The sequence below is a fragment of the Alternaria arborescens genome (assembly GCF_004154835.1).
Source record: "Alternaria arborescens strain FERA 675 chromosome Unknown contig_3, whole genome shotgun sequence".
Taxonomy (NCBI): Eukaryota; Fungi; Ascomycota; class Dothideomycetes; order Pleosporales; family Pleosporaceae; genus Alternaria; species Alternaria arborescens.
The window spans coordinates 744560-765408 of NW_021167858.1; the positions used below are offsets into that span (position 1 = coordinate 744560).

At 50.9% G+C, this 20849-nt stretch overlaps 8 protein-coding genes across 8 annotated transcripts; 6 read left to right on the forward strand and 2 right to left on the reverse strand.

The window, feature by feature from the left end:
- Positions 1-132: 132 nt before the first annotated feature.
- On the forward strand, positions 133-2192 carry AA0111_g1725 (hypothetical protein; the record flags this gene model as incomplete). The annotated part of the gene is made up of 2 exons (XM_028647416.1): positions 133-283; positions 331-2192. 2 exons carry the CDS (start codon positions 133-135, stop codon positions 2190-2192), a joined length of 2013 nt encoding a protein of 670 aa, XP_028510776.1.
- Positions 2193-2255: 63 nt separating this feature from the next.
- Positions 2256-3623, reverse strand: AA0111_g1726 (hypothetical protein; the record flags this gene model as incomplete). Its single annotated transcript, XM_028647417.1, has 6 exons — positions 2256-2605; positions 2655-2903; positions 2953-3071; positions 3125-3262; positions 3311-3437; positions 3488-3623. The coding sequence occupies 6 exons, from the start codon at positions 3621-3623 to the stop codon at positions 2256-2258; spliced, it is 1119 nt and encodes a 372-aa protein (XP_028510777.1).
- A 2717-nt stretch (positions 3624-6340) lies between these two features.
- Positions 6341-7480, forward strand: AA0111_g1727 (hypothetical protein; the record flags this gene model as incomplete). The annotated part of the gene is made up of 1 exon (XM_028647418.1): positions 6341-7480. The coding sequence occupies one exon, from the start codon at positions 6341-6343 to the stop codon at positions 7478-7480; it is 1140 nt and encodes a 379-aa protein (XP_028510778.1).
- A 424-nt stretch (positions 7481-7904) lies between these two features.
- AA0111_g1728 (hypothetical protein) lies at positions 7905-10260 on the forward strand (the record flags this gene model as incomplete). Its single annotated transcript, XM_028647419.1, has 3 exons — positions 7905-8027; positions 8081-9951; positions 10029-10260. 3 exons carry the CDS (start codon positions 7905-7907, stop codon positions 10258-10260), a joined length of 2226 nt encoding a protein of 741 aa, XP_028510773.1.
- A 457-nt stretch (positions 10261-10717) lies between these two features.
- AA0111_g1729 (hypothetical protein) lies at positions 10718-12731 on the forward strand (the record flags this gene model as incomplete). The annotated part of the gene is made up of 2 exons (XM_028647420.1): positions 10718-11283; positions 11336-12731. 2 exons carry the CDS (start codon positions 10718-10720, stop codon positions 12729-12731), a joined length of 1962 nt encoding a protein of 653 aa, XP_028510774.1.
- Positions 12732-14291: 1560 nt separating this feature from the next.
- On the forward strand, positions 14292-15269 carry AA0111_g1730 (hypothetical protein; the record flags this gene model as incomplete). The annotated part of the gene is made up of 1 exon (XM_028647422.1): positions 14292-15269. One exon carries the CDS (start codon positions 14292-14294, stop codon positions 15267-15269), a length of 978 nt encoding a protein of 325 aa, XP_028510450.1.
- An 877-nt stretch (positions 15270-16146) lies between these two features.
- On the forward strand, positions 16147-17496 carry AA0111_g1731 (hypothetical protein; the record flags this gene model as incomplete). The annotated part of the gene is made up of 2 exons (XM_028647423.1): positions 16147-16639; positions 16700-17496. The coding sequence occupies 2 exons, from the start codon at positions 16147-16149 to the stop codon at positions 17494-17496; spliced, it is 1290 nt and encodes a 429-aa protein (XP_028510449.1).
- Positions 17497-18935: 1439 nt separating this feature from the next.
- Positions 18936-19319, reverse strand: AA0111_g1732 (hypothetical protein; the record flags this gene model as incomplete). The annotated part of the gene is made up of 1 exon (XM_028647424.1): positions 18936-19319. The coding sequence occupies one exon, from the start codon at positions 19317-19319 to the stop codon at positions 18936-18938; it is 384 nt and encodes a 127-aa protein (XP_028510969.1).
- Between the last annotated feature and the right edge of the window lie 1530 nt (positions 19320-20849).

A 20849-nucleotide genomic window follows, 5' to 3' on the forward strand; every position in this document is an offset into this window, starting at 1 on the left:
GCCTTGCGTACTGTAGCCTGGCGCACACCCGCTTGTGGTAAAGCTCGTTTTGCACCGTCGTCGTCTTCGTTACTATATATTCAAAGACACCATCCGAACATACGTTATCGACAAATTGCTTCAACATCAAAGATGGCTTCTTCATCTTCCTCTTCTACTAAGAAGGAAGAAATGGAGGAGGGTCTACGCAAGATGGATATTAACGCAGCGGAGAAGCACATGAAGGATTGGTTTGGTGACCATGCATCATGGAGTCACGAACAGCTTCTTAATCTTATCTACGGTACGATGCTTTTGAGAATCTTAACATTACATACTGATAGATATTAGAGGAGGACCTTATAACGTTGCGACATGTGCAGTCGTTTGGCGATTACGTTTCTGGTGGTCTTCGACCCAGCGGTGGCCGTCCTTCTTTTCCACTCATGACGCATGAAGAGTGGGGCCTTCTAAATGCTTCATACAGCCAGTGGGCTCCAGCACCCTACAACAACCTGCACTACAGTTGTATGGATCGGATTGCCCCATTGATCATGAGACAAGAGATCAAGGAACTCAAAGCCCCGCCACATATCGGCTTTCTTGCTCGTCTACGTCCTCTGAAAGCAAAGCTCTTGCTTGGTATGGTGCCAATCAGCGGAGACCGCTGGCTAGAGCGTAAGATGGATGACCCTGCGAACTACAGGAACCTTTTCGAATTGATCAAGGACGTCAATTACATATTCGAATGGTTCAATCATGATGAGGTTCAAAACCGGACAAGGAGCGCTTTCAATTGGATGGTTGACAAATATGTCGAATTCGAGCAGGCAGCTAACCTTCGGCGCGAAAACAACGGCATTGGAGAGAAACTCAACCTGGCCGGTATGTGGGCAGAATACTGGAACGACTTGACAACCAACATGTCAGAACGGACGCATCGATGGATTGTAGATCGCGTGGATGAAGTCCAAGCACACGCTTTTGCGCAATACCAGGATGCTCTCAAGGATGCTGGAACTGACGAAGCAGCTGTTGGCGAAGCAGGCAAGAAGTATTACGAGTGTGTACAAGATCTCAGAGGCATGCTCACCAGACTGGACTACACCATCGGCATCCCCATGACTGGCTTCAAGGGATACACAGCCTCCAACGCCTTCAAGGATCTCCCAGTAACACAGAGACATGATACCTGGAGAAAGATGATGGCGGCAAAGTCTTTCAAACATCAGATAGCTATCCTTGAAGCGCAAGACAAAGCCGATGCTGAGCAAGCTTCCAAACAACCGACAATGGAGGAACTACTCGATCCAATTCAGCAACTCACGAAGCCAGCACATCCACGATTTCGGGACACCGAAAATCTCATTGGCCACTACGAAGAAGGCAAGAGAAACCGCGACGAGATTCGATTAGTCCTCTGTGGTCCACCGAAACAGCCCACTCAGGAACATTGGATAACAATCCTACGTGAGCGCATGGACTTTTACGCAAAGAATCCGCGAGATGTAACTCGGAACCCGGATGCGTGGGGTTTTGTTTGCTACCGCCTAACTTACGATCAAACCGATGAGCAATGGGCGACCTTCGAGAAAAAGTTCCTTCAAGACGTCTCACGATCTGGAAACTGGATCGAAGGATTCGACAGCATCAACAGGAAGCATAAAATCATGGTCATCGATGGGCGAGAATTTGGAATCGCGGAAGGTGATGTGGCGGCTGCCAAACGACACTTCAAGAAGACCTTCACCATGTTACCGACGCTCGGGCGTATGTGGACTCAAGACTTCCTTGTCATCGATAAGCAAGCATATGCGTCATATGCTGAGTCGCCCAAAGAGCAAGTTCGGCCTCCGCCTCCGTATGGTCCTGGATTTGGTTGCAATGGCGGGCATGTGCGTCTTGTAGATGGGACGTTTGATCAGCTCTCACGGGAACTGATCGATACCTTAGCGCCTGGCTTTAAGGGCGAGATGAAGGTGTTGTCGAGCCTACTCCTGGAAGAGTTGTATCCACTTCTAGCGACGTTGAGCGTTCGACCTTACGGCTTGTGGCCATGCGCTCGATTGCATCCAAGAGAGGTGTACGTAGGGACAACGGATGCTGCCCAAGAGGGATGGTGGGAGTTTGGCCGCATCGATCAGGCTATGATGCAAGGATTTTTCGAAAGCATGAGGTCTAAGAAAGCTGACCTCCTCGCTAGGAAGACTTAATAACTATATACAATGAAGAGCAATTACATTAACCTGTTTGATAACGCTACTTGGAGATAGAGTTCATCCACTGAACCCCGCGGCAGCGCAGATCCCCACACCATAGGTCGCTCCATCACCAGCAGCAGATATAAGTGATGGTCTACCCTTGCGGCAGCTTTTCGTGATGCATGAAACTGCATCCATCTTGTTTGGGATGACATACTGGGTACAAACAAAATTAGAGAATTTCCAGAACAGACATCCTGCGTTGCTGCCGAAGCAGCGATAGCAGCAGTCCTTGGGATTGTTGGAATCCGACAATACGCCCCAGACGGAACCAGGATAGTCGGGTCGGGTGGAAGTGTAAAGGACAGGATCGGCGCAGGGATCAGCCTGAACAGTCTGAGTAGCGGTTGCTGTGGAAGTAGTCGCTGCACAATGTTAGCAACGACGCCAGACAATCAGGATAACGTTTCTTACTTGTTGTAATAGTCGCGACAATAGAAGTCAAAGAGTGTGTCTCGGTGATCGCAATAATTGTTGTCGAAAAGTCGGTTGAGACGGCAGAAGCGACAGCTGTTGCGGTTTGAAGGACATCAGAGGTTTTTGAATTATACTTGGTAACGGTGGTAAGCTTGACCTGCGTCACGCGTACAGTTGAGGTAGGTCTGGTAACCGTTGACGTTGTTGTGGTTTGGCCGCACGTGGTTGTTCTTGTGAGGTAGCACGCTATCACTCTGTCAGTCTTTTGTACCTATTCAAGCAATGTGTTACGTACAGCAATCACGAGGGATTATGTCCAATGCCTTGTAATTGTTTTGACGTTTGCGGACCACTGGAGTAGCAGCAGCACATGTCTCCTGTTGGTACGGTATCGAAGAGGTGATTGTAGTTGTTCTATACCGGTCAGTCGCAGCATATAGACTGATTGTTAAAAAGATGGTACGCACATTGTCTCGTCTTGGGAATCTGTCACTGTTACAGGTATGATCAATGTTGTCTGTGCAGTGCTCGTGGCCGTCTGAACCAACGTGGTTTGAGAGACCGTAGTGCTCGTAACAGTTTTTTGGATGGTTCTCTGCACATTGCTGCGTAAGTTAGTGAAGATCCTAACCCATGGTTTGCCAAGTACGTACGTTGCAACAGTGAAAGAAGCTGTTTGCGTCACAGTGACAGTCTGAGTCGTCGATGGCTGAACAGTCGTTGTCTTGGTGATTGTAGATTTGGGTTTAGAACATGTTGTTAACTTTAGACCGGCTTTGGCTGTGGAAACGTAAGTATCTTACTCCAGACATTTTCTTGGAGATTCATACAGATAAGTGATGAGCAGACTTTGGCTGAAGCTTGAGGAAGCTTGATGCAAGATTTGGATTGTGGGGCGCAGAAATCGGCTGCATCTGCAAGTCCAACACTGGCGAGCACAATAAGAATTGCTGAAAAAGCCTTCATCTTGACGCAGTTGAGGTACTCGTGCAGTTGATCAACAGCACAAGGCACGTGTGACGGTCTTATAGAATTTCATTGCTTCATGCATAGATGAGCCCATGGTGCATACAAGCGGTATCGAGACTGTATGCATATATTCCACAGCGATGCTTTACTGAACACAGTCAAATCAGCTCTAGAACAGCAAGCCTCCAACCAGAAGTAGAGTTTTTACTCGAAATCGCAGCCTCAATTAGCATTGTGTAGCCTTGCGAAAGGTTGATAGAACCCACGCTATGCCGTACTTGGTATCGTCGGATGGATGTGGAAATAAGGGAACACATAGTCCACATTCTAGACGCTCGGCGTTGCCGTTCTGCGTGGTAGGCGAACATCGTGGCTTGAGCATGCTCGGAGGGTTTTTAAGGGGTGCATGGCAGAGTAACGCCGAATCGATAGCGCTGGTCAATTAACACTCTGTTCATGAAGCAGCAGCGAGTAACCGATTGTGAGGTGGTTTGATCAAGATAGTCCTATTGTCGCGTAGATTGATTCGGTGGTGGATCCTAAGCTTCGTCGTACTCCTGAGCTTGCAGACTAGCGCAAGGCTAAGGGGGACATGACGTAATCCTTGTAGGTGAGGCTTGCGAGATCAGCAACTCTGACTTCTCTTTCTCCTTCTCACAGCAATGCCTCTTCTTCAGTTACACACGCTTCCCATGAAATGTGGTCGCCACATCCCTGCGGAAGTTATTCGGCTTATCATCCGAAACCCATTAAATCCTCGTCTCGTTCGCAACAGGTCGTTCACCGCATGAATCATGATGAATGCTGGCTCTCGCGGCATTACTCGCCATCAATGGGTGTCGACACAGCTTAGCTATGAACAACCAAGAGATAGCAACGGGGGAACACTTGCGCAAACACTTGCGCAGGTACCTCCCTATCAAGAATCGTAGGGTGTGGAATTATTCATCAAAGCGACTCATTGACGTCAAAAATGCTCACAGCTGATATTGTAGCGACTGTCATTACCTCCCTTTTGCATTCTTTTCTTTGTTGTCATGCCTGGTCATCGATCTTTCACGTCGATACCTAGTCTATTGTTTCCCTTTCTACAGTGCCACGCGATACCTTTGTCCACTGCCATCTTTGTCCACGTAACGCCGGCAGCCGTAGCATACCACAACGTGCAGCATGAAGCCTGCGCATTGATTCTGTTTACTCGGCGCATCCACGAACAACAAGAAGTACATAGCGCAATGCCGGGGATCGAAACAACCTTCTGCAAAGGCTACGGCTTCTCTTCAACCCTCATGGTACCGACGAAAAGAAGAAGGTCCGAGGAAGACAAGTATGTCGACTTGGGGTTTGGATTGTGTTATCGAAGACAACAACAAGACCCGCAAGATAGCAAACACAACGATGAAGATAACGCCTACGACGGCGAACAACCACCGCACAAACGCCGAATACTAAACTCGTTCTACGGTTCCCAGTCAGCACGTCTCGGTATCATTCCCGCAGCCACGTTAGCCACTCTTCACGGCCTCATGAAATTTGGAAGGGAAAGCGTGGATGTAGGCATAAGAGTCTTCCAAGCGCCATACGCAGTATGTAGAGGTGTTCCAAGATACGTGCGAGATGTGCATAGAGCAGGAGTGGTAAGAAGTGTGTTTGAGAGCACAGCTGTACCAGGAACCATTCCAGACCTCGAGAGCTGGTTGAAGGTAGTTGGTTCGCATGGACGGCAGACGTATGTTGAAGATAAAGGAGATGAGAACAATAGCGGCACTTGTAGGGGTGGAAGTACGAGCCTGAGGCCTGATGGGTCGGATCCAGATTCCGATGACTTTGACTCAGCAACGCGGCCGGACGGCGATGCCATATCTATCTGTCACCTATCAGAACGCCCAGTGTATTCGTCAATTCTGCCGCAAAGTTTGATACCGGCAAGGCTACCACCAGAGATGAGACATGGTTCTCAGAACTCCACACCTCGAATAAGGAGCATATATACCACGACTGTATACGCTGGGATACAAACTTCGCCAACTGACCAAGAGGATACTCAAGAGCAAATGAAGAGCCAAAAGCACACGTGGCTTTTGAGCGAGCAAGCTGCACAGTCGCAAAGTGCGTCGGAGAAGGTGGTTTCGGCGATGCTGAAGCGGCCAGTAAGAACGGGACGTCGGCGCGAACCGATGTCCACACCTTTCTCTAGTGCTGAGTTAGCTAATTTGGGGCTCCCACATTTGAAGGACGGCGCTGCTTCTGGAATACAGGTAGAGAGTTATGCAGAACCAGTGGCCTCTCGGAGGCAGAATACATCAGATGTAGAGAATTCCACGCCGTTAACTCGAAAAGCCCGAAGAAAAGTGCAACCAGAGAACAACCTCCGAAGTCATGTACTGAAAAAGGCAACTACCAGACAGCCAAATCAACAGCAGCTACGGCATCAGCGCGCTCAAACTCCGGCAAGTACAGAGCCTGCTCCAAGTTCCAGATCATGTTCCCTCTGCCATTTTGACAACTCGATTACCTCCACCTTCTGTAGTGCATGTTATACACCACGTCTCCCCGAGCCAGCACCCCGATCTCGTGCTCAAGGCATAGTAAAGCACGATCTGTTACCCGATGTGTATCCAGAGTACGGTCATTGGGGGGAAACTACGATGGTCACTATCCGAAATTACCATGAGGATGTTTTATGTACAGGCGCCGCCGGCCCACCCGGCACAATGAACCAGGATGGCTCGCATGTCAGTATTCCCACGTCAGAATTTCGAAGACTCAACAAAGCTAGAGAGGATGCTCTGATAGAAGACAGTATACGCACAGTCCGAGATCAAGAGCGACGGACTATTGCGCGAGAGAACGGAATTGATGTGCCGGTGCATAGTGAACCGTACTACAGCGGCTTGAAGGAGGAGAAAGCTGTGGAACAACTAACAACGAAACAGGCATTGAGTTTGGAAAGGGGCTTGGAGGTGGAGAGGGTGTGGATGCGGAAGCTTGCTGATTGGAGGGAAGAGGCTGAGGGTGATGCGAGAAGGCCGTTTCCGCTCATCGTACCGGATTACAAAGATCTGCAAGATTGGGAATTGGACAGATTAGAAGGAGATATCATGTTGCTGGACAGGATTTTCGCGAGCCTTGAAGATGCCGCTAGCGCTGGTCGTACTACGTCGAGCAGCGAGAACAGCAATATCAAGCTCTCCGAAGACCCAAAACGATTGGCAGTCAGGAACGAGGATTTGAAAGCCGTACAGCAACGAGAAGTAGAACGACAATACCTCGCTCTCGTGGCGGAGGCACAACGGCAAGCACGTGTCGAGAACACACAGTTTCCGGAAGGCTTGCGAGGCTGGGATCAAATTGGACCAGACGAACAGGAACTTGTTCGATGGGCAATCTACGCCAATCAGGTCAATGATATATCAGAGCAGGCAAGAAGGAAAACCCCGACTGATAGACCTACTATATTTGCGTTCTCCCCACAGGACAGCATAGCCATCCCTAAAGGTGCTTCTACCACCGATGGTATCTCAAATAGGAAGAAGTGCCGTCTCGTTTCTGAAACTAACAGTCGACCTCGGCCTATCACCGAATCACAGCGGGCTGATAGGTCATTGGAGGAGCAGGAGAGAGACGAATACTACGCCCATTTGAAGCAGAAGTTTGAAGATCAGAAGTGGGTAGAAATGGTCTATAACGTTGAAGTAACGAGATACAGTATTTTGTATACTGGAAGGAGATGGCCAGACGACGTGGCGAATTGGGAAACTATTACCCCTGCAGCTAAAGCAATGGTCTTGGAAGTGACAGAATATCTTACATTGAAAGAGGAGATCGAGGAGTCGAGTGCAGAAAACAAGTAGCCGAGGATCAAGTACTGCTTGTGATGAAGTGTTAAGGTCTGGTTGTTGCGCCGTCTGGCGGCGGGGGAGAATGCGAAGTCTGTGAAACACGTTACAAAATATATATACTAACAGAAACCGGAGACCATGGTTCCAGAGATGCATGGAGAGAAGTGGTCGAGTGATGGGAAATAGAAACGCAACTCAAGTTAGTGCCGTCCCTTGGTGCATTAGTCATGCTCTGCTCAACCAATCAAGAGCCGCGGCATCGACTCATCCTGAGTTGCTGAAGAATTGCGCTAGCCCTGCTTGGCTGTGTCATCTGTGTGTATATGAGCTGAAAGGCTGTTGAATTTTGAACGACTGTAATTGTGGAATGCATCAGAAAAGACGTCCTCTTCGAAAACAATTCTACTACACTTATCAGTCGACAACTCCTAGAGCTATGGTGCGCAAGACTAAAGAAAGCGCGCCAGTTGCAGAGCATCATGGCGGTGGTCACATCACAGTGACAGCACAGCAATCACGCTATGCGCTCGACGCTGTCGACGCGCCAGCATCAAAAGAGGTATATTGACTTGTGCGTCTCCCACTCCAAGTTGTCTTTGTTCACTCTCCTAGATACTCATCAAAGACCTATCTATCACAGTCGCAAACCGCGAACTGCTTTCACGCACAACACTCCATTTGGTAGAAGCACGACACTATGTGATGGTCGGTCGAAACGGGACTGGCAAGTCAACGATCCTCAAGGCTATTGCTGATGGTCTCGTTCCCGGAATTCCGTGGAGTACGAGAATTCTACTATTAGGCCAGACTAGGGAGGATAGTATTGAAGATGGTATAGATGCGCTGGGTCTGGAAAGCGAGACGGTCTTACAACATGTCGTTCGGAGTGATCGGGTTCGAGAGCGGTATGTGCGAGAGGCGAAGATGCTCAGTGAAGCAATTGAGGACTCGATTGATTCCATGGCACCAGTTCGGGCGTACAGGCGCATTGGTCACGAGAGACTGGCCCTGCAACTAAAAGAAGGCCACCGCATCGCGGAGAGGAGAAGTGGCGCACGGGGTAAGCTAGCGAGGAAAGAGCTGATCAAGCTTGAGGAACGCTTCGAGGAATCCGAGAAAAGTTTGCAAGAGGCGGAGATCGATTCTACGCAGCTCAGCGAAGAGATGCAAGCCGCCGCAGATCTGCTCGCTGGTGTGCAGGCTTCCCTCGAACTCATGGATGCGAATGAGGCTGAAGCAAAAGCACGAGCGGTCTTGCTGGGCCTTGGCTTTAAGGAAGATCGTATCGACAAGCTCGTGTCGGAGCTTTCGGGAGGATGGAAGACGAGATGCGAATTAGCATGCGCCCTCACTCAGTACGCCGACGTGCTGCTACTTGATGAGCCTACCAACTTCTTGGATCTGCCATCTATCATCTGGCTGCAGGATTATATTCGGAATCTGAAAGGCACAACTGTCCTCATAACAACTCACGACCGCGACTTTGGAGATGCAGTAGCTGAGGAGCTTCTTGTGCTGCGTAACCAGACTCTAGAGACTTTTCGCGGAAATCTCAGTCTGTACGAGCGCGAGAGGTGGAAGAAAGCCAGATACATGACGAAGATGAAGGAAGCGCAGGACAAGCAGAAAAAGCACATTGAGAAAACCATCGCCGGCAACATCAAGGCAGCTAAAGATAAGGGAGACGATAAGAAGTTGAAGCAGGCTGCATCGAGGAAGAAGAAGCTCGACGATAGAATGGGGCTGCAAGTTGGTCTCAAAGGCGGTCGGTTCAAGCTGAACCGGGATCTCGGAGGCTATCATTTGTCCCGCCGGGCGGAAATTGAGATACCTGATTTTGATCCACCAGTCCAACTCTCGTTTCCGCACCAGCCACCCGATTTGAAGTTTCCTGGCGCGTTAGTAAGCCTAGAGAAGGTGTCATTTGCGTATCCTGGAAGAAAGAAATTGCCCGTCTTGACAGACGTCAATTTGACCATCCACCCGGGTGCAAGAATAGGATTGGCGGGCCTCAATGGCTCGGGCAAGACGACGCTGGCTTCACTGATAATGGGCGGTGATGAGGGCGGACTTCTCCCCACTTCAGGCACGATTGCGCGACATGCGAGGGTGAAGATGGGTCGCTTCTCGCAGCAATCTGTCGAAGAGATCACAGCCATGGCGTCGTCCAACCCTCATATCACGGCCCTTCGGCACTTAATGGACTGTGTTGGTGATGAGGCACAGGAGAAGGACGCGCGGGCAGTTTTAAGCGGATTGGGGCTCCATGGTCAGACGGTGTCGGACGTTCCGCTCGTACTCCTCTCGGGAGGGCAGAAGGTCAGGGTTGCTCTTGCCAAGCTTCTATGGCCGCCGCCGCAGCTTCTTATTCTGGACGAGGTGACAACCCATCTGGATGCAGATACCATCCTGGGTCTCGTGATGGCATTAAGGGAGTATGAGGGCGCGCTGCTGGTAGTGACCCACGACAGGTTCTTCATGAGGTATGTCAGCTCTTGTCGATCGCGGAAGAACGCATCGAAAATAAGCACAATAGAGTTCAGCTATTAACACCCCGCAGAACCGTGGTGGAAGGGCAGTCGCCGTACAAGCTAGCGCCAGGGGTTCACGCGGCGTCCGAGGGCGAGGCTGACGAAAGCAGCGAGTCGGAGGACGAAGAAGCAGGGCTAGCTCCGGGGAGCGTTTTTCGGCTGACTAGCAAAGGGCAGGTCAGGAAGCTTGACCTGGGCATGGATGAGTATGAGGACATTGCGGCGCGGACAGCGGCAAAGCTGGCTCGAGCAAGGCGGTAGTTTGCTGAGAATAGAAATGAAGGCAATTTATGTCTCCAGAGGCTCAGCTTGTGAGAGGGGAGAGCGTCTGTCCAGACCTCCGAGGCGACGTCTGACAGCTGCCGGGGCCATTTGGTTCGGGCGGGCTTGCTTCCCGCTGCACGCACTGATGACAGCGCGACACTTGCGCGCGGATCACTGTGCACGGCAAAGGCCTTTAGGGGCAGCTTTTCGCGCCAAGCTCGAGCGAGATAATATTGCTCCAACGCGTCGCTCCTTTTGTTCGCAGCGTCCAATTGGTCTCCTCTCATTAGCCATTGGCGTGCACTATGCCCATCTTTCCTTGTATACCCCTTCTGACCGTAATAGTAATGTCATAGCTGTAGCTATAATCCTTCCACAGGCACGCATGAACGACTCTGCGTATCGAGATAAGCTCGAGCTTGGGAACCCTGAGTAATAATATCTGGCGGGCATCATGGGCGAAACCGAATCATCCACACCTCGCTCCACCGCCGAACCACAGCTCAAGGCTGCCAAAGACAAGAACTGTCCCTTTTGCGGCCAGGCATTCACTTCATCCAGTCTGGGACGCCACCTAGACCTGTACATCAGACCCAAAAACCCAAAGGCGCCCGACGGTGTCCATAATGTCGACGAGATCCGGAAGCTGCGAGGCGGCATCACCAGGCGACAGGCCAAGGGCAGCGTATCAACGCCGCGCCGCGATGATAGCGGCACCAGTACGCCTGCAAACAAGAAGCGGATAGCGAGCGAAGATTCTGTCCTTGTCGGCAGCCCCGAGGACGATGATGAGCCGCTAGAGATTGGCAAGACGAGGGGGCAGTTCAAGGATGTGAGCTGGGGAAGCAGCAACCGGCCTTCAAGGCTAAACACCAAAACACCAGACCCTCGCCGTGATGCATCGCGGCAGACGCGCAAGGCCGACCTCGACCAGAGGCAGAAGACCAACGAGGAAAATGAAATTGCGAGCGCCACCGAGATGGCGCTGCGGGAGCTGTTGAAGAGCGTGCGAGACGCCAAGTATGTCATCCATCACCCATTATGTACCCCTATGACGCTAACAACCCCCCAGTGCCAAAGCATCTGGCTCCGGCCTCTTCGACTTCGACCCCTACACGCAAAACTTCCCCTCACTGTGCCTCCAAATCCTCCCCGCGCCCTCAACCCTCTTCTCACCCACGCCCTTTCCTACGTCCGAGTCATGGTCCATCACCCCGCCGGGACAGAAGCAGTTCGAAGCACTGAATAAGCAGGTCCGCGAGCGTCTGCTTGCCTACCAACGCCAGCGTCAGATCAACCAGGTCTACCCGTCAGGCTCGCACTCATCCGCTCCTTCCACCAACACCTCACCCCTACCCACACCACCGCTCTTTGACCACGACCCACAACGTCTCTTTGGCCACATTGCAGACGCCTACCACCACTGGACACAACAGTCAGACAAGACGAGGCAGGAGTACTGGCAGATTGAGATACTGCGCTGCTATGCCCGTGCCGACGACAGGCGACGGGAAGCTGAGGTGCAGCTGGGGAACGCACGTCGAGAGATTGAGTACTTGAAAGCCAACCGCTGGACTTCGGGAGCTCCCGATGTATCGCCCATCAGTATCAACCTCGGCACCGACACTGCCAAAGAGCTTGCCAAGCACGGTATGGACTACCGCAACTGGGACTACGACCGCCTCATCGACAAGTGGCGGACCGCTATACGTGAGAACAGGGCTTCAGTTTCCGGTATGAATGCTCAGAAGCCACTCCCCAGCAGCACTAGTTCTAGGAGCTGCTCCATGGCTAGTCTCCCACCAACGCAGTTTGCTACCGTGAATCAGCCTAGGCAAGGCAGCCCAATCAAGGTCGAGACAAACATGCCCTTCAGTGCACCACCCACCGTATGTGGTGATGGAGACAACGACCAAGTCGATGCAGAGGGCGATGATGACGACGATGATATCGACCTGACTCCCCAGACTATCGAGGAGGACGAATCGATGCACCAGATGCAGCATCAAGCCCAACAGCAGGCCTTGCACCATCCCCAGCCCCAACATCACCATGGAGCTCCCCTCCAACCGACGCCACCGCATCCCTCACAGCAGTTTCAACCACACATGCAGACCACCCACATCAGCCAGGCTCAGATTGCGCAGGCGCAGGCTCAAGCCCAAGCATGGGCAGCCGCGCGTCAGCACATGAACCAGTCACGCAATCAAGACTTCCGCCCACATCAGCAGCATCAGCTCTCGCCTCATTTACAGCACGTCGGCTCAGCTGATAGCAGTCGACGAGAATCGCTCGCCATGATGGATCCACACGGCATGAACCAGAACAACATGAGCGCCATGGGCAGCTCCATGATGTCAGGGGGTATGGACAGTCTCGACAGCCGTCAAGACCAGTTTCTTCACATGGATATGGGCATGTCGACGGGCTTTGTCGGCTCGAACGATCCCAGCGTCACAATGGGTTAATCGATGCTGTACAGCACAACAGCAAGATTGTCAACGATGGGCAGAAAGGACTCTTCGGCATGGCGTAACGTGATACACGGAACGCGATACACGGACTGGCCTACTCTACAGCGGTTTTCACACATCTCGTTATTTCGTTTGTTCAACACTCTCGCCTCTTTCTCCCTTTGTTCTTCTCTATCTTTCTATACTCAGCTCGGCTTTTCGCTATACCCATATACCCGGCCTTGCAGCTTGATACCCATTTTCTTGCCAACCTTGGAACCCTGAGCCAAACCTTTTCCTACATTATACTTAATAACCTTCCCTTGTTTACTTGCGTTATACTGAGATTGTCTGTTTCCTATGTAGAGTCTACAGAAGCCTTCGTTGGCAGTTACACTTGGGAGGTCATTGTGCTTGCATTTGTATATACCCAACACTAAACTTCCCTATTGTTAGATATTAGAAACAACGGCAGGTGGTGGGGGAGGAGTAGGAGTAGGTGGAAGAATCGATTATAGTAAATTTTGAACTCGTGGGCCACCTGGTCCTTTCAATTACAAATGTCCAACTCACGTTGGAGATACGCCATTCCAGACATATCTTGACTGTCAGTATGAGACACTTCCGTCAAAGACCTCGAATCGCGACAATCGACAGTGGTTGATAATAGACGAATAATTGACACAATGGCTCGGAGGAAATGGTCCAACTTGGTCCAACTAAGTCCAAACTTATCTCTCAACAGGTGTGTGGCTCTTTCAGTCGACACCTTTTCCCACCAACATCAAAACCCCGAATTTCACGATGACTCAATAACGCGGGCATTCAACTAACGAAGCACGTACCTTACTTACCAATGCCACAGGCGGACCAAACAACGAATCATCCGCCACGATATCATGTTCATCCGCTTCACTCAGTATATCAACTCCCAGCGCAACCACGAATTCGAACACCACTCTTACACTTCCGTCACAAACAAAAGCCTCTGTCAGCAGAATCCATGCCTGTGGCGTCTTCCCCAAGTTTGAGATAAGTTTCTGTCGAGTTGAAAATCGGTACTACTCTCCTGTTCACAAAGATGCAGGCGACAAGGATCTTACTTCTTCCTATTCCCGATGGACTTTCTGATGCTGAGGAGGATGTGATGGGGCCAGTGGAAGTGAAAGATATGTCTTCTTTTGCATCTCCGTCTTCCATCTGCGCACATGGCGAGAAGGAGGGTAGACTGAAAGTATAAAATACGTCGGCGGAGGAGGAGCATGGGGAAGATGGTGTGACGGGGCATGGTCGATGTGGATATGGAGTCGTAGGGACAGGCACGCAAAGGTAGTACGGAGATATTTACACGTGGGTACAAGAAGCAAGTCCGGTGATATATCCATGGGTTCGTGTAGAAATCACTGGTGGAAGCTTGTGATGTGAGACAGGCGTGTGACGAATCTGTCCAAAGTGTGATATTAGGTATAAGACGTAGGAATGAGATCATGACCCTGAGCTGCATCGAACACTACAGATTCGTCTGCGAGATACACTCAACGTCAAGAAAAGCTACAGCTAAATTACGTCGATAGCATGTCTGAAACGCCAAACGGACGGGGCGAAGTTTATGGATATGGTAGCCGTCGTGGAGGGAGGGGCGGAGGAATGGTCGGTCGTAAGGATGGTGAAAGAAGTAGGGAAACTCTCGATGAGAGCCAGATTATAGGCGGTGTTTACCGCGACGCCAATCTGGGCGAGCACGGAAGAGGAAGAGCGATGGGCGGAGGAGTAGATGGTACTAGACAACACTTGTCTCAGATCCGAGGTGGTACTTTCGGTGTACTTCGATTTACGACTCACACAAACATACCTGGAGCACGATCAACACAGACGATCAGAGGGTACAAAAACATCAACAACGCCAACAACGAGGCAGAAGATAATAAACGGCCTAATCAACGACAAAACGCAAGCGCCAAGGGCATCATGAGCAAGGGCAATGAGAATAGGACGCCCCAGCTGCCAGGCACTGTAATACAGAAGAAAACCCCGGGAACACGCTTGTTTTCAGACGTTGCAAGAGCCAACATACACGAGCTGAAAGATACCAGTAAGAGTAGAACGAACTTTGGTGGCATACCACCATTAAGGCAAACCGACGGGATTGCATACACTCCTGCTCTACAGTCAATATCACGTAGGGGGCCTATTATAGAAGGAGGCAGTGATGAAGAGGTTCTCGTGCCAATCATACAACGTGCAATTGGTATGCCTCGCAAGATCTCACCACCCTCGATGCTGCCACAAAAGGTTTTTCGGCCTGTCAAACAGCCAGCCACTGCTATTGCTTCTCTGCAAGAGTTTTTCCAACGCTCTGAGGGAGCAGCTACATCGCAAGATACTCCGTCGAGACGATACACACGGCTTGCGTCCACCAGCTCATCTGGGTCACCAACCTCCCGGCCAGCGCAGCCTCCTGCAGCGTTGATTCCACCATCGAGTCCAATGCAAAGAGACGATAGTAATCTTTACGAAAGAAACAAAACTGAAGCAGAGAAGGAGAAGATCTGAGCAGAGATAAAAGAACAGAATATGCCCTTGGGAAATCGCTGGCAAAACTGCTAATTTTATACTGGCGTGATCTGAGATAGCTTCTCTTTCGTTGTCATACAAGATTGTAGATAGAAAACTGATCTCTCGTCTTCTTCCGAAACAAAGATCACTCGTGTTAATCTTCAGAAGCTTTCTGGTGAGGGTTACGATCTTGTTCTTGGAAGAAACCAGACGAATGTGGTTGTTCTACACCTATGGTGACCGCCTTGTAGGTAACTCTAGGACAGTGCACAATGGCAAGCAGCGTAGTTTGGAGAAAGAGGGAAGAGTTCGCAACAACGCCTGATTACAGATCTCGGGTATACCGGCACAAAACGCCTTGTCGTCACTCACGTACTTCGCGGGATAAAACATGCGGGGATAGACCGACCGGCATGCGCCCCATGTGCGCTAATCAATTGGCGCAATCCCAACCGATTACAACCAGCTGCTCCGGTCCGACACCAACGACATCCGCCTATCTCGCCCACGTGTAATCATAGCTGGTTCTTATCTTCTACCATGATGACAGCCCCCAATCCACCAAGCCTTTTCCCAAGCCGCGGTCGTTGCGTAAGCTCATGCAAGCTTCTGCAAGTCTTTTGGCGTTAGCGATTGAAGTAGGCGTGCTCCGTGCCGCGCACATGGGATTACCGTCTGGCTAGTATGCATCTGTTCCTGCAGCCTACTGCTAGGATTGTGGATTGAAGCCATGTCGTTGACGTAGGTGATGGATGCTTAGCTTGACCAAGCTGGCTGAGCTGGGTATAAGAAGAAGGAACTTGGTGGTGCGATTCGGCGGTGTGTTGATTTTCCTGGTCTTTCGCTATCCTCGCCCAAGCTGCTCCGTCTCGATATGTCTGCTCTCCTGGTATTAGGTCTCGCTGCTACGGCTCTGGGCTATCCCACCGTCAGCAAGCATCACCACACTCCTCTTGAGAATGTCACCGACTACCTCGTTTCTCTCGGTCCCCGACCATACTACATCATTAATAATATGACTGATAGCCCATTGAAGAGGAAATTACAGTCTTGTGAAAACACTCCTGTTTCCATATCAGGATTTTCGATCGGCCATCGCGGCGGCGGAACACTTCAGTTTCCAGAGGAGACAATTCGTTCGGAAGATGCTGGAGCGCGTATGGGCGCTGGTATCTTGGAATGCGATGTAACATTCACAAGCGACAGGGGCTTAGTATGCAGACATGATCTATGCGATTTGCACCGAACGACAGACATTCTGCTCAGACCAGAGTTGGCAGCGAAATGTACGACGCCGTTCACACCAGCTAATGCGACGAGTGATGCGAACGCGCTGTGTTGTACGTCTGACATCACAATCGATGAGTGTATGTCCCCACTTCCGTTTCAACATCCAAGACGATAGTTTTGACTGATAAAACTCATAGTCAGCACGCTGTGCAGCAAACAAGACGGCATAAATGCCTCCGCCACAAACGTAGTCGACTTCCAAGCGGGCACACCTCCCTGGCGCACGGAGCTCTACGATACATGCGGCCAAGTACTAACCCTTGATCAATACATCGATCTTGTAGACTCCTATCCAGGCTACCGTAACTTCACTCCCGAGCTCAAAACGCCACCCGCTGCCGTCCCCATGCCTTTCCAAGGAAACTACACACAGCAGCAGTACGCCAGCGATATGATATCCGCTTTCCGTAACAAGGGCATCGACGCCTCTCGTGTGTGGCCACAATCTTTTACCTATGATGACATTGTATACTGGCTGCAAAATGATCACGACTTTGGTCGTCAGGCGGCCTATCTCCAAGAATTCGACACACCCGCGGACCTGGCAGCCGGAATGGCCAACCTAAGCATTGCGCGGGCCGCAGGCGTAAACATCATTGCGCCAGCGCTACCCATGCTTCTATCAATTGGCGGCGCTGACAACAAGACCATTGTTGAGAGCGAGTACTCGAAAGCTATCAAAGCAAATGGCATGGATATCATCGCCTGGACGTTCGAGAGGTCAGGACCCTTGGCCAATGTGAAGAAAGACGAGGAATATTACTACTCCACGATTGCGGATGTAATCACACATGATGGACAATTGTACGAAGTACTAGATGTTCTCGTCAGGGAGGTTGGGATCAAGGGCCTGTTCACAGATTGGGCGGCGACAGTGACTTATTTTGCAAACTGCTTCGGGTTGGAGGGACCTGTGGGTGGAAGCTATAGCTGAGGTGTCCTTGAACAATAGGTAATGAGAATATGAGATATGAACTTTGCCACTTGCTACACAATGCTCTTGAGAGGTGAATTGAAGAGTAGTCAGATCTGACAAGGGGATCTTTTGGCATGACCTTGTATGTTGTGACACAGCAAGAAAAGGACGGTACATACTTAGGTATTGTAAGACTCTATACAAGTGAGAGCCGCTAGGATTCCACACCATGTATGCGTTGGGTTTCTGTTGATTAGGCATATTTTCCGTTCTACAATATCGTCGCAATATTCCTCTTCTTCCTGGTCACCTCCTTTTCAGTTATCGTATCGCCGAGTATGTATTAGCACCACAAACCATCTATCGATCTACCATCTATCGCACTGACACAAGCAGTCCCTACCAGCCATTGAGACCACAAATTGTATTTCATTTCGGCAAAAAGTGGTTTTACCCTCTTGACTCGACATGAACTTTATGGACGTACACCGTAATGATCGTATCTATGCACGTCAACGAGCTATACTGCCGAACATGTCGATCGTCATTACGGCAGCGACCGAAAACGATAAAAAGCCAAAAAGACGCACAGGTCTGGAATGGCGCTGTGGGGATAGTTCGGGAAAGAGTTGCCGGGCGGGTAGGAGCTTGCGTGATTGTAGTCGGTCAGTTCTGGTGTTCAAGGATAGCGGTGAAGAGACGCAACGTCACGAGTAATATGCTACTACAACCTGGTGGATGAGAGTCACAGTCATATCGTTCAGTAGTAAAGTTGGGGTTGACAGAACATGTATTTTATTGTTCGTCTCTGCTATGTGTCTCAAACAAGTCTTCCACCGCAAATGTCGCAAAGCACAAAAAAATGGTATTGGGTATCTCCAAACTCCAGCTCCACCAGAGAAGTAGGCTATCGCATCGGCAGAAGAGTAGGCGATCATGACAAGAGGGCACATGCCACAGGCATCTTTGAAACAGGCCTCAAGTTGCATGAAAGATCGCATTCGCATTCGCTGAAGCGCCTCGTAGGGGGTATAAGGGTCGACCACCGAACAAAAACAAACGGTGGTGACCGAAACAGGGGGTATTGCAGAAAGGAAAGTAGATGTAGGAAATCCCAAAGCTCAAGTATTACCCAAGTATGATAGTGTGATCTCCACAGTTCATCAATCGTCGCAGACAAGAGAAAGTGTGATTACAAAGGAGTGTGGGGGTAATAAAGGGGTTTGGAAGTGCCCAAGTTGGAAAGCAGATTGAATGTAAAACAAGACCCAAGGACAAGTCCAAGGGGGTAAAGGGGGTATGATGCGAAGAGCGCAAGAACAAGACGTGAACGGACATGCATCCTCGTGATATGGGTTACAGGCAAAGGACATGAAGAAAGGCTTTGAACGCGTGCGCTCGTTGAATCAAAGACAGCGCACCAGTCGATGATGCACGGAAAGCAGTTTTCCTATCTCTTACAAGACGAGGTAGCCAACACCAGCAGCGAGGGCAACAACCATGGTGTTGACCTTGATGGACGCAGCAGCACCCTCAAACTCAGCAGGCTTGCTGGCAGATGGCGCACCAACAGTAGGAGCGGAAGCAGTAGGCGCAACACCGGAAGTACCGTTGCCAGCGTTGTAGCTGGGGATGATGGTGGGGTGGGTAGCAGAGATGGTGCTGGTGCTGTTGGCGGGGGTGTAACCGGGAGCGGGTGCGGAGCTGGACATGGTGACGGTGTTGACGCGGTAGACAGTGGAGGTGATGTAGACAGTGGCGTCGTATCCCTCCTCTTGAGCGAAGGCGACGGCGCAGAGGAGCGCGAAGATGGCAGTGAAGATCTGGCTGAAGGAGCGCATTTTGGTGGTTGTTGGTCGGTTGGCTGGTGGTGAAGGAGGGTGTTGGTAGTTGATATGCGACGAAGAATGCGCAAAAGCTTCGATGTCGAATCAGAAGATGGTGGTGGTTGCAAGTGTGTATGCGACGGGTTATGCGACAAGTTGCGCAAGGTGTGAGACAAGGTCGTTTATTTTTTGTTGGAGATGGTATGCGAGAGCAGTGTGGGATAGTCTGAGACCAAGAGAGTGATGTCAAAGATAGTGATGATAATGAGCGTGGAAGCAAGATGCTTTAAGAGAGTGTGAGTGAGATATATCTCGAGAGTTTTGGATCGTGCGTCTGTGAGGGTGAAGGGAAACAACGGCGAGTGGGGACCGCCCCCGGGGGTTGTATCGTGTCTTGAATCCTTGCCGCCTGCGCAATTTCCCTGAGAAAAGCGCAATTTCGGTCCCCTTAAGGCGCTAACGCAGGTTCGGCCACACTAGCGGGAGTGCCTGAGCAAGGAAGCTGCCGATCTAGCTGTTGGAGTGGGGACGTGCTGGCTTGGCTTGACGGCAAATCTCTGCAAACAACCCAGTCGTGGCAGTCTCGTGCCTGCCTGAGTTGAGCTTGACTGCCGAGGTACCCACTTTAGTTAACGTGCCTGCACCTTTCCACCTGCATCCTCGTGACTGACGGGTAGTGACCTCACTGCTCATCGCGATCACTAGGGCAACCTGGAAGACCAGGCTGTCATCGTATCTGTCGTCGCACAAGGTCAACCCCATAAGCCCCGACACTCGAGGGCCAAGTTTCAACCTTCTCCTCACGACTTTCGCCCCAGAGCATCCTCACACCCCATGCGTTCCACAATACACCAGCCTGAGCTCCGCACAGACCCTGAAACGAGCTCAGCGAATCGTGCCGTCGGCCCTCAAGGCGGAAACGTGACTGGAGCCAGCGCGACAAATGCTGTACACCGCACTTGGACACTCGTGGCACCCTACCCGTTGCGACAAGTGTACAGGCTATTGTTGTCCCGTCACCTTGGCAGCTCTGGAAGCAGACGGGACTGTACAACGAGAACAACGTCCTGATGGTGGTGTGGAACTCGCCAAAGAGAATTTCTTGCAAAGACTTTGCCTCAACAATGCAGCTTATGTTGTGACTCCAAGTCGTCGCGCAGTAGTAGCGCGCGAGAGTGTAGTTGCCCAGGCATGGCATTCTGCATGAACAACACATTTTTCTCCCACCGAACCCACTGTAGTAGCATCGCCAGAAAAGCAACGGTGAGTGACACATAAGAACAAGTCATGTCATCGCCTCGAGAGAAAGAATCCAGATTGGAGCTAAGGTTGCCCATCCAAGCGAGTAGAGCTCTGATTGGTTATATAGGCCGCACCACCCCTGCCATTAGTACAGTGCGAACTTTCGCTCATTTCCTGCCATTCCGCCATCGCGACCATTGGCATTATAGCCATTGGCAACGACGCCATTGCAAATCCAGCTCCTAACTTCCGCTCTCTCAAATGACAAGCCGCTCCCCAATGACAAGCCAAGCCGAATCATGT